Raw genomic sequence first — 13174 nt, 5'->3', positions numbered from 1 at the left:
TACAAAATTATATAATTAAATTAGTTACACTCATTATACGATTCGATACACATTGTTAATTTGAAATTTCGCAGACAATAATCCATTGCTCTATTAATATGTCTTGTTGCAATATTACATTTTGGCAATTATGGTTCCCCTCTTTTTCTTACATTCAAGTAAATTGATAACTTCCTGCTTTCACGACGTCTAAACTATTTAATAATGATAATATACATTTCTCATCATTTCGAATTATCCAAGAGACAACAATAATGATTTACATGACATTGGGACACGTGACGAACTTGAAAAACTTAATTAAGCTCATCGATAATTTACATAAATTTCATTATTACGGAAATTACTGTAACAGATTATGGCAAATGCATTCTCTTTAGGAACTAGTATTTTATTTTTTAAATGAATTGATACAAGTTTAAATTTCATAAAAGCCCACTAATTATTCAACAATAGAAATAAAAACATATTCCCTCATCGTGGATTCAACTGGTTCTAATGAAAAAGAAATAAAAAATCTACACCACCAGGAAAGAAAGAAAATTCGTTAGGAATTATGTTTGATTCATAATGAAAACCCGTGCAAAAAAATGATAGAAAGGATGCTGGTTTTGCAAGACCCCGGGACATAGACCAGTACAAACCACTATAGTATACCATTTGGCTATTCTTCCGCGGGAATCATTCACAATCGCCTCTGCATTCAAATATTTTTTTCTCTCAACTCGTCTTTTTGACTTTGGAGAGGCCGAGGTTGGACCTTAATCCCCTCACAGGTTACAATTTTTTAGTGGCAATTTTTGGCTTGAGAGAAACATGCAAAGAAAATTTTGAAGATGTACGATGTGCTTTGTCGGTCAAATCGTACACGTGGTGGCTGATAGGGGATATGCTTCATCAAAGAATAGAATTGTCGATACTCGAATATAATCGAATATAAGTATCACAATTAAATCCGGAATTTCTATGGAAAAAAAAACTTTGAAAGAGCTAGACCTACTCCTCTAATCCTCGAACAAATTCGAAAAAGAATTTTCCACGACTATTATTCTCCCATATTTACCCCTGAAAGAAACCCCCCCGGTAAATAACAATTTATAAACGCCATGTCCCGACAGCGAAAAATCTTGAAGAAAAATAAACGTAAATAAATCTTGATGGAGTTCGATCGAGCGTAAGAGGTCCGAGAGTAGCATCAAACAAGAAACATATCTTTGGCACACGCCATTGTCATCACCGAGAGTGCATCCACGTCAATGGACGAAGTGAAACGTGCAAAGAGGTAGCAACGTGGCTAACGGGCCCCAAGGAACGAAGAAAGAAAAAAAAAAGTGAAAACCAAGGAGAAGCAAAAAAAAAAAGGGACTCGAGGTCTGGTGGACACCCTTGGATACCTCCTGGGCGAAACTCGAGCGTTCAAAATGGCCTGAGGAAGGAAACGAGGGCAATTTCAAGATTTTGTGAACGACATTTGCACAAACGATTGTACTGTCTCTTTGTCGGCTACACGGAGGTCCAGGGATGCCCGAGAGAAGGGAGAGTGACGAATATTACCTCAGCATTTAAAGGGAGAGCGGGGGACAATGCACTGGAGGTCGAAAACTCAAGGTTCACTCTACAAAATTTGCATGACGAGACATAAATCAGAAACGCGTTTGAGAGGGCTAACGAAGGAAGACCCCTGCGTGTGTGGTACAGTGGCTTTTCAGCCTCTCAACTGCTTTTTCACTTTGAAAAATACCTTTTTTTTTTCACTTTTTCTTTGTCTTTTTCATGAGTGAAACTGGTTCGACTCGACTTCTGGCTTTTTTTTTATCGTTTATTTTTTCAGCGTCACCATCCACAGAGTGCAAAATAATGGCTCTAATTTTGGACAAATTTGTGATTTCATCTCAAAAGAGAATGACTAGTTATATTCTGACAATCCACTCAAATTCTCCTTCGCCTTAATCTTCTACATGACTTCCCATCCATCTCAAACCAATTTCAAAGACATGGAAAAATTTCATTCCCACTCAATTCCACTCAACTTGTCATAAAAATAAAGTCGGTTGTCATAGGTGTAAAGAGGTATCTGTAAAAGTCAGGTCAATCGAAAAATTCGTATCGTTTTTTGAATTTTGGTAAATTTGTACATGTATTTAACAATTTTCATTTTGTTTTGGCATTTTACAGATTCATTGAGGAAGAAAAAATAATAGTAAAAAAATTATATAAATCAATAACAGCGTGGCAGCCACAAGCCATGGGGTAATGAAAAAATAAATATACATTGGTATCGAGTGAAATATATACACATCAAAAATCAAAATTCAACTCCTAGACTAAATATTGGAAAAAAAAAGTGGAGCTATTTGCATGGTGCGAAATATGCCATTTCATATCGCTCCCTATTCTGTGACTCTCCGGTCATTATCTGTGTTATTTGAGGGACTTGCACACAAGTTAAACTCATCCTCATCTCTCACAAATTTCTGTAATTTCCGATAGAAGAAAAAAAAAATTTAATCACACTAACTACAACGACTAAACTTAATATTTATATATATGTGTATATATATATATATATATATAATATAGGCTTTCCTCGCTATTAATCTTTCTTTTTCATTTTCAATACCACTATTTACACCGAAATACGAATTTCTACCTAATAATTCAGACTGGACGACAGAAAACTCTCCAATTCCGTATTTTTTTCTCTATATTTTAAAACCATCTTTCTGCACCCCAATAAAATACTATCATATATGCATTATTTATAATAATATTAATCTATATCGACGCATCCCTGAATATTTTATTAGATCGTACGAGCAATAATAATGAAGCACTCTCATTAATATTGATCAAACAATATAAAAAGATGAATGAACTCTATTCATTCTTTTATCATCATCTACCGATTGAATTTTTAACGTGAAATTTCATCATCCAGTTCAACAGATTTTTCCGCTAATAAACTTGATAATAATACGCTGCTTCATCGAATAATCATTTCCAAAACATAATTACAATGGAAAAATGAATGTTAAATACGTAGTGAGTGTAAAGTGTTTCCCCTAATGTTTTGCCCAATGGAGAGACAAAAAATAAGAAGAAAAGTGAACACTACGTAGTTATCGTCTACGTACCTACGCCCAACTATGATGGATTATTGGAGTCACTTTTAGCTAGATTAGCGAGATGAAGTCTGTATTCGTCGTGATGACGATGAAGGAAAAGTGTGCTTGGGCTTGCCTCTTTGACATCAAGCTCGTCATCCTCTTCCTCGTGGAGTGTATCACTGCTGGGACTTCTGCTCAGCGGTGAATCTCCACTGCTGTGACTGTGTGAAGAGGGTCTGTGCATTCCAGTGGACATTGACAAATCCTCCGGCTCAGTTTGTTCAGGAATGTTCATTGATACACTCGATAGATTCAATGGCATCTGCAGACTGTTTTCCAGACTGGGACTTGGCAAGGAGTGATGCAGTGCTCTGCGCCCTGTAACATTTGGCTTCTCATCAACTTCACCATCGATATCAATATCAATGTCCTCATCCAAATCATCGCTAACTGTTGAGGGTGATGCTATCTGGGAGACGCCGATAGTCGCAACACACTTGTGATGAAGCAAGTGGTGAGTCCTCCTAAATCTCTTTTGGCAGTGTGGACATTGAAGGGGTTTTTCGTTGGTGTGAATTAAGAGATGGGCTTTCAATTGATTCGAGTCACTGAATTTTTGAGCGCAAAATTCACAGGCGTATGGACGCTCGCCAGTATGGACACGAAGATGGCGACGGAGATTTGCTACTTGGACGAATTGACGATCACAGTGACTGCAGTGATATGGTTTTTCACCTGTATGGAGTCTCATGTGGGTTTTCAAGTGGTGGTCCCTGGTAAATCTATAACACAGTAATAATTCAACAATTAAACTAAGCTACCCTACAAAGAAGCAAACAAAACGAGGGATGAAGAATAAAAATGAACCTTTTATGGCATTCCGGGCATTCGAATGGTTTCTCTCCAGTGTGTGTACGTTCATGATTTTGCAGTACATGCTTGTACCCAAATGATCTCGAGCAAGTGCGACAGGTGAAAATCTTATCCTTGCTGTCCTTGACAGCCTCAGGACTGATTGACGCTGGTGGACTTGGTGGTGCTACAGCAGGTACACCTTCAACCATCGTTGGCAGACTCAAGTCTATTTTACTCTTGGGTCCACGTTTTTTACCCTGAGCCTTCTTATTTATCAACCTATCTGCACTACTGCTGACAATGTTGTTGTTGTTGCTGTTGCTATTGTTGTTGTTATTATTATTGCTGGTGCTGTTTGTACGTGAACGAGAGATGGATTTAGTGCTGAGGGCTGGTGAAATTGGACCATGCTGAAGGGGCGATGGAGGTGATGAGGCGGTTGGTGGCCAACCACCAAACAATGATTGCGTATGTGCATAAAGGGACGGGCTCGCTGCTGCCAAACTCGCGTGAAGTGATACGGGAATACCAGCGGCCATAAGTGCTGCTGTGTGACTTGCTGCCAATAATTGTTGGGGCGTTAGCATTGACAGTCCTGCTGCTGCTGCTGCCGCACCCATTCGAGGGAATAATGACACCGATGTGTTGTTGTTCAGTGGCGGCGACAGCGGCTGCCTTTCACTCTCCTGCTTCATGTCCAATTGTTGAGCTGTTAAGAGTCCTGCAAAATTGAAAACAAGAAAAAAAAACTAAATTAATTCAATAATCAGTGGATTTTTCCTTTTTTATCGAACGTGAGAAAAAATCACAAAGAATGACACGCGGAAAAAGGAAAAGGAGTTTTGCGTACGTTTGTCCTCCCATTCACCTACACGTAACCGCGTTTCATTCACGTAAACCCACGCGTCTAGTCTCGCCGCCAATGACTTATATCTCCGTGTCTTTTTCCGTCTTTCCGATACTTTTTCTATTACTCTCTCTCTCTCTCTCTCTCTCTCTCTCTTTATATTTTTTTTGCCGAATATTATTCTTTCTCTTTTTTTCTACAAAATTCGACTATTCTGGTGGTTTTGGACCCCTGATGAGACTTGCTCTTTACCTTCCATTCCAATTTTTTTTTTTGTGGTTGCCAACGGTGAAAATATTGAGAGGTCATGCGGGCATTAAAGACACTGGAATTCACGACTTTTGTGCATTTAAATGCACCACTGTGCTCCAATCGTTTAATTTCTTCTATAGTTTTTTTTCCCTTTGGGAGTACAAATTGCTGGCTCCTATTCTCAAGTCCATGAAATATATACTCTGCAGGTTAAACTAAATGTTATTTAAATTTTTGTTCTAGAATAGGTTTGCTCAGTGATTTTCAAAAAACCCATTGACTGCTTTTTCCCTATTCTTTCGTTTCTGGTTGTTTGTAAGGAGAAATGGAATAACGTGGACGGACCCAAACTTGAGTACCCTCTGAAAAAAATTTGCCATTTGATTTTTATTTTCCTCCTGACGAAGTACATTTTTCCTCCCCCGGTATACACATGTTTCGTCAAATCCACCTCCGCCTATATCTGAGAGAATTTTTATTTTTCAATGATTTGAGAGAATTTAGAGGCGAATTTAAGCTTAAGCCATACTTGTTGTGTTGACACGTGTGTCATAATAATCGATGATTATCAAAATTCGTTTAAAGTATGTAAACAATTGTCGCTTCTTAAACCTTTCTATTTCGTGTAAAATCAAATTTGCTCGGTGTATATTGTGATGAAATTCCACAATTCTTCTCTTTGTAAACAGAGAAATATTGAATATTGATAACGAATAATTGGAGGCTGATAGCCGTCGGACACCGATCTCAGTTCGAATTTAATACTGAAAATAATGATTACCTGCGTTAATTTGTGCCTCCTGCAGATAATCAAGTGCCATTCTATGATCCGTGTTTAAGGATTATCACTTGTTACACTCCATCCACTATTAATTAAGCACTAACCAATAGAACTCTTATTTTTTTCCTCGTATCAATACTCGTCAAAATATCACACGTATAAATATGACACGTTATTTTTTTCCTGTCAACTAAATGGTGTACAGATTCGAGTATTATACTTGGATAAACAAATTTAGATTTATTTATGGTTGTACACTTGTTCACTCAAAGTTCAACGAGATTTTTTTCTCTTTTTTTTCTTTTTTTTTCCAAAGATGTATCTATTTGCAATTGGCGGGGTAAACTGGTAACAAACGGATGAAATAAGATGAAAAAGTGAAAATAAATGAAAAAAACTCAAAAACTCAACTAGAATATAAAAAAAAAATGTATTAGCGTATTTGTCGAGTGGAAGGTTGAGGGTTGTTGGTTAGTGCACGAACACTCAGTGACTAAATGAACTGTCGAAAGAACGATGTGTCTACGGGCTGACCTAACCCAATACTAACTGACAGCCAACGCGCGCTTGTTGGAGTAGTCAAACATCCCCCACCCCTTGCCATCAACTATTTTCACGAGGAGTTTATCCCCACCACTGGCCAACTGCCAATCCGTTGGAGGCGTACGCCAACCCCTCGGCGCAGTTACCCTAAAAAGGGGGATCAACCCGGGGGACACAAGTAGTCCACCCCAGAAGATAAAAAAAGAGAAAAAATTGCCTCATGTGGTGGGGGTCAACCTGTTGGCCAATGGGCCGGGGGGGGAGGGGGAGGGAGACAACACAACAAGAGAAGTCTTCCCAACATTCACTTTCCTTCTTCACTCACCTTTCTTTTTTACTCTTCTTTCTTTACTTTTCAGTTTTTTCCACGAGGAAGTGAGTTGCATCGTACACTTTTTTTTTCGGGGGTTAACGGATCCTTCCCCAATCAAAAAAACTACTTTTCCTTCTTTACTCAACATTTCTCTCACACATTTCCTATTTTATATTATCCTTCTCCAATACAATTAGTCCAATATATTTTTCTACTAGGTACTAATTAATGAATAACGATAAATAATTGTTTTATTTAATAGCTATATAATGAATGCCAGCAAAATGATATAATGATTTATTTATAGAGATTTTGAGATGGGAGGAGAGAACGTGTGAGAACGAATGAACATTCGAAAAATACTCGAGAAAGAATGAAATGGAAACGCGTGTACCGGGATGAAAATAACAAACGATGAAGCAGAGGGGTCCACACACTCGCGGTAAAGTTTTTTAGGGTGGAAAAACGCGGGCTCACCTGCCCGCGGGGCGTGCGCTGCGCGTGCCTAAAAAAGAACTTGGAGGGGCCGAGGGAGGATATAATCCCCCTGACCCCCTTCTCTTCACCAAACTCCCATCTTTTTTTTTTTCATGATTGAGAAAAAAAATCCAGTTACTCGGAATTCCCATCCATTTCTCATTTTTCCAAAGCGTTTTTTTTATGCATCAGTTATATAGAATTTGATGATTTCGTGACTCCGAGAACCACAAGACTATTTAGCACGCGATCAATTATCACTTCAGCGAACCATACAAACACTTCGCTTGCCTTCTGTTGTACATTAAATGAGCTTAAAAAACTATAAAAATTAATTGACAGAGTAAAAATGAAAAAATTAGCCACCTAATATAGTGAACCTGTCGTAAAAAATGTGTGACACACCAACATTATTGACAATCATTACGACTTAACCCTTGGGCGTTTACAAAACGTGAAAGCGTGAAACGTCTACCTGCAGACATTTTGGGATACCATTGTTGTGTGCCCTGGCAACATCAACCCTTTTGGTTATATAGCTATATACCTGGGTTTGACTATACATGGTGTAAAAGGGTGAGCTACACTGGGTGTAACTATTCTTCACGTACAGTAACACCAGCTTGTGTGCAAGGTACTTGTGTCGAATCGTTATACAGATCCAGGAAATATTGTAACTTGAGTGGCGTTCACTATGCCATGCCCTAATCTATGCCTTTGACGTTTGACATTAATCCACAAACCGGAGGCGTAACATAATCTCCACTTTGGGACAAACATAATTATTGATACGCCGAATTTTCCAAATTCTACAAATAAAATATTATTCGTACTTCAATTTTATTCAATTGATTTTTTTTTTTTTACATTTCGACTGGAACGATTTTTCAACCAATTATTTGACAAATAATTTGATAATAAAGCAGTAAAATGATTGAGTCGAGGTTTCAAGGGGAAATATACTGTCTTTCCAGTTGAACAAATGTTCAATGGAGAAGGAAAAACGGTAAATTTTTGATTGCCTGCAATTAGTCAAGACAAATTGCTCCAGTTTCACTCAAAAGCAGACCCCACCCCATCGATGTGCATATCCTCCCCCACACCACCTCTCAACTAGCCTTTGGCTATGTCAAATCCCTGGGGAATAACCAGGACAGCATGGGTTCTCTGACTTTTATATTTTTATGGTAGTAATTATCAGCCACGAAATTTCTACCTGACTCTCTTTACACAGCTTCACTCCCTTAGCTTTGTATTTTCCATAAGAATATTTTTATTTTCACTAACTTTTGAATTTTCCCTTGACAATACATTTAATAGGTATAATAACCCAATTTTGGAGAAGTAAAAATATCATTTGATTGGTGGATTTTTTTTTCCAGCTGATTGATCGAGTAAATGCGACCAATTGTACACATTCGATCAATATTATTTGAGTTTGGACAATTTATGGTCACCGTACAGTTTGGATTTTATCGTTAACAAATACACTTGTTTCAACACTTGGAAAACTTATCTACCCTGAGCATTCAGCAGGTTATTATGTTGAAAATCTTCGAGACATGTCCACATTTTATTATTAGTAAATAGTTTTATTTGAACGGTGCGTACTATCGATAATCGCCTCTCCAAAATGGAACTCGTAAAATTATCGTCGGCTTAAGGCCCTGAATCTGTGATAAAAAAAAAAATATATATACGTACGGACAAAAATGGTTGGAGCCCACGGTTTCTTTTCTGTTTGTTTGCCCGTTATATAGTTTTAAGGGGATTTCAGTTGAACCTTCTCCCCCCTTTTATACTCGTGCTCCTTAAATAAACGTAATATTAGCGAATCTATTATTATTTTGTCGAAGAAGATCAGGTAGAAGTACAAGGTAGAAATTGAAATCGTTATCCCTAAATGCAAAAGGGAAAATGGTCGATTGAGTGAGTGAACAAAATGTCAATTAGTTGAAAAATTTTTCCCGTCCGACAAATGAGAATATGACTGGGAAGTAGAGGGTGTCAATAAGTCAACGGACCAAGGGGTTTGGGGGGGAGAGAGAGAGAGAGCCCAAAGTTCATTGCTTGTACAATTTATATTTGTTAAATTTTTGTAGGTCACAATGACACTGCAAGTCATATTTTTTGGAGTCGTTCATACCTGTCCTCTTTGGAAAAGATATTTGGAGGCGCAATAAAAATTAATATAATTTTAGCCGGTTTCAGTTGGGTTGTACAGTTTTAAGGGAAAATACAGGGCACTTATAGATGTTGTTGGTTTATTTTTATGTTGGATCTTTTGTAGCTTGGTAATTTGTCAAAGCTATTGGAATTTTTTGGAGGAGGGCTGCTAATCCAAAGCGCCGGAGTGTCAAAGCCTCCCTCACATGTGTTCAATTTTATCAACTAAAAACATAAATATCACATTATTTAATTCACTGAAGATATCTCGAAAAGAAGATTTTTTCTCATCTAAAATACCGTTCTGTTATTTATTTTTTTTTTTTTTCTCTTAGTTATACCAATGAATTGTAGCCAATCTTCCCTCAGATCTGACCATAGAATTTAGTCCAACCGTTGCAACTTTACCAAAAAAATTCTCCTCGACATTTTTTTCCCCTATGATGACCAACCAAAACAGAAAAATTCCCATTTTATAATTTTTTCTCAATACACAAGCAAATGACTGAATAATCTCATGTACGTCTGACTGACTTCATTCTACCTATGATGGACGTATGATCACGATTCAGGCTACAGATTTTGCCAGATGGTCCATGGCTGTTCGTTAAATCTATAAGAAATGCGGATCGATTTCATTTTTTCTTGAGAAAGAAAAAATTTCGATAAAGTGTATCAATGAGGAAATTTAGAGGAAAAAAAAAAGAGACTCGGATATTTCAATGGAAGTTGGTTGTGAGTAGTATTTCAAAGCTAGTTCAACGTTCTTTATTTTTTTGTCATTTTCTCATCTTGCTGTTGTAAGAAAAAGTGGAATAATCACCAAAAATTAAGAGTGACTTGGTGGGGAGGGGAAAAAAGAGAAGTCGACCACCTGGGATGGTAAGATGGATTGAAATAAAATAGCGAATGGAAAACAAAAGGGAAAGAAAAAAAAAACCCCATCGAGACATCGAACTCGTTAGCCAATCGTCTAATTATCAGAGGTATCATGGGCTATCCCTCCCTAACCGACTAGTCCTATAATAATACACGTATATATTGTGCATTAATTTTTAAGTCAGGAATAGAAGTTGCCCACTTGGCGAACATGTGGTGTGCGAATAGAACACAGAAAAAGAGAAGCATAGCCACTAGCCAGCATAGGCCCGACACCAGCTGGTCTAGGAGGAAGGACGTCCGCTTCATTATTTTAACCTTTTTCTCCTTTTTCTCGCTCTAGTAGTCAACTTTTAGACCTTGCTCGTACTAACGACTAATCTAAATTTGCCGCTTCTCTTTGAGACGTTCATATACTTCTCACATAGAGATTCCAATAAATACATTGCCTCAGTTTATTCATCCCACATCACTCACCCGTTTCTTCAATGTCCAACGCGAAATCCCCGTATTTAGATATTTTCTTGCCCTCCAGGTGCATCCCTCGGTCAAACACAAATATCCTCCATATTTTTTTCCTGTCTTGATTGTTTATTTTTGTATCTCGGTGATGAGAAGTGCGGACAGGGAATGATTTTATACACATTTCAATTCCATGCGCTTTAATCATCAGCTTAACAATGATGGAAAGAACATGACATAATTATTTAATATTTTTATTTACAGCACTAGTGTTGGAAGTGAAAGAGTCAAGTTCTCATCAAGACATTTGTTTATTTCGATGTGAAACAAATGCAATGACAAGTTTTATTGCTGACGAAATGGAAAATGGAAAAATTCATTGAGCTTTTTACATTTATTCGTAGGTTTGTTATTTTTTTAAACGTCCGCTTTAAGCCACAATATAAGACTGTATGTGCGGCGAACGTAACAAGAGTCTAACAGAGCTGTCAATCCTTGGATAAATTGAATAGCACCTCTCCACCTTTTCTCTCTTTCTCCCTGAGCTTTCCTAAATGGAGCAGGATTTTTCTCCTTTCTTTGCCTTCCTTGGGTAAAGTAAACGCGTTCGTTTCGTCTCTGCATCTGACGTACGATTCCACTCACCTTCACGTCCAAAGTGACCACGTATTTCCGGAGTAGCTTGCCAATTCAATCTCTTCATCCAAATAAACCAAATTCACTCACTCCTAATATCTATAATTGTCAATTATCATTCAAATTGCCACATAGGAGATGGTAAATGTAGCTTTTTTATGACAAACCTCTTTAGTATATAGTATGAATATAAAAAAAGTAAGGAACAGCAACGGGAACAGGCATTTATTCTGATAAGAAATCAATTGAAATAAAATAATGTGAAAAATCCAGGAATATCCCCCGGGACAATATCAAATATTTTTTCTCCATTTCCACTGGACTATTTCAGATGAATTTGTACTGTGGAGCCTTCGATTTCCTCTGTACTTCATTCCCCACATCCGTCGAAAAATAATGGAAAAAAAGTGACAACAAAAAAGAATAAAGGGCAAAATAATAGAGAGAATCAGCGAAAGAGTGAACGGAAGAATAAGAGGCTTTTTATTTTTTATTTTCACCAAATTCACTAGAGAAAAAGGGGGGAATGCAAGGGGGTTGGAAAGCGTGGCTGTATCTCAACCCCCTACGCAATACGCTACTTCTATTCCACTTCTATTCCACGTTTACGGATAAATCCCCTCCGGTTTTTCGATTTTTTTCGGGGTAAAAATGAAAGGGGAGAGAAGAAGGACTGAAAGCCTCAGTGCGGACTGTTAAGGGTGGTGAGTAATTCGAGGCGGGGTGAATGCTCACCCTTATGTGAAAAAATCGTAGAGAGGGAAAGAGAAAGAGAGTAATAATGGGTGGGGGGGGGGGGTCAATCTAGGATCACCCTTCCTTAATATTATAACGTCCACTGCCGTATTGCCCACACGAAAACGGAGGGTTGACCAACATTTTTTTTGGGGCTGTTCTTCCTCTCGCCGTTCTGCCTTACTTTTATTTCATCTCCCTTTACCGTCGCATATCCCTTCACCCCTGTAAAACTACGTCTTTCGCCTGCAGCTGTAATGGCTACCAATATTTATATTGCTTTTCCAATCTATGGGAGTGGAAATTATGGATTTATCTTTGATAATTTTCAACCTCTGCCCTTGGATTCCTCAAGTTTCTTGACACACCGATATGTCACAAAGAAAAATTTATCAATAGAGTCAATATTCGGAAAATAAAAGCAGCCTTCGGGCGGCATTTTTAAAATTTAAACTTGAACACATATCGCATATGTAAACCAACGGGCATTTTTTAATGTGATGATCAGGGGGCACCATGTACTATATGCCCACTTTTTCCTCCCCCCAAATATTGCCAAGTTTTTTTCGTTGAAATGTCAAACTTGGATTTCTTTGAGCCTTCATAAAGAGAATGAAAAATTTTCTTCAAACCAGTATCTGTCGGTCTTCATTTCATACATCTGACGTATTTTATTTTTCGGCTCACGGATTTTTCATTTTGTTTCATGTCTATTGAGTGAAAATAATATAGACAACCGATCGGTTATCTCGATGACAAAGTAATGACACATTTAGTTCTCATTATGGATGGAGGATGATTTTCATGGAAGAAAAAAAAAATAGTAATAAATGAGGTTTGGTTTTTTTAATCAAATGACATTTTAATAAATTTCCTTGTTTCCGTACTTGATATGAAAATAAATAGAATGGCCATGACAAGGGCATTAGCATAACGAGGCAGGTGGTTCAAGGGTTTCGGTTTCGATTGGCTCCTCAAAAGAGCCTCGAGGTGGAGGCTCAGTATAAAATATAAATGCACACACGTTGGCAATACATACTGCACATTGGAGCCAACAATACCGACTTAATCACACGTTCGGTGAGCAGTGCTCGATTGCGCTACGGGGGATAAGCGGGTTT

General features: G+C 37.7%; 1 protein-coding gene across 1 annotated transcript; it reads right to left on the bottom strand.

Annotated features, from left to right (window-relative positions):
* Positions 1-2168: 2168 nt before the first annotated feature.
* Positions 2169-6370, bottom strand: LOC105272139 (protein krueppel). Its single transcript, XM_011314064.1, has 3 exons — positions 5843-6370; positions 3975-4683; positions 2169-3889 (listed from the first exon to the last, which is right to left on the bottom strand). The coding sequence occupies exons 1-3, from the start codon at positions 5880-5882 to the stop codon at positions 3145-3147; spliced, it is 1494 nt and encodes a 497-aa protein (XP_011312366.1). The 5' UTR covers positions 5883-6370; the 3' UTR covers positions 2169-3144.
* Between the last annotated feature and the right edge of the window lie 6804 nt (positions 6371-13174).

This window comes from Fopius arisanus, unplaced genomic scaffold (assembly GCF_000806365.1).
Source record: "Fopius arisanus strain USDA-PBARC FA_bdor unplaced genomic scaffold, ASM80636v1 scaffold00143, whole genome shotgun sequence".
NCBI lineage: Eukaryota > Metazoa > Arthropoda > Insecta > Hymenoptera > Braconidae > Fopius > Fopius arisanus.
The sequence above is the reverse complement of the archived record's forward strand: the minus strand, read 5'-3'. Positions and strand labels throughout refer to the sequence as shown.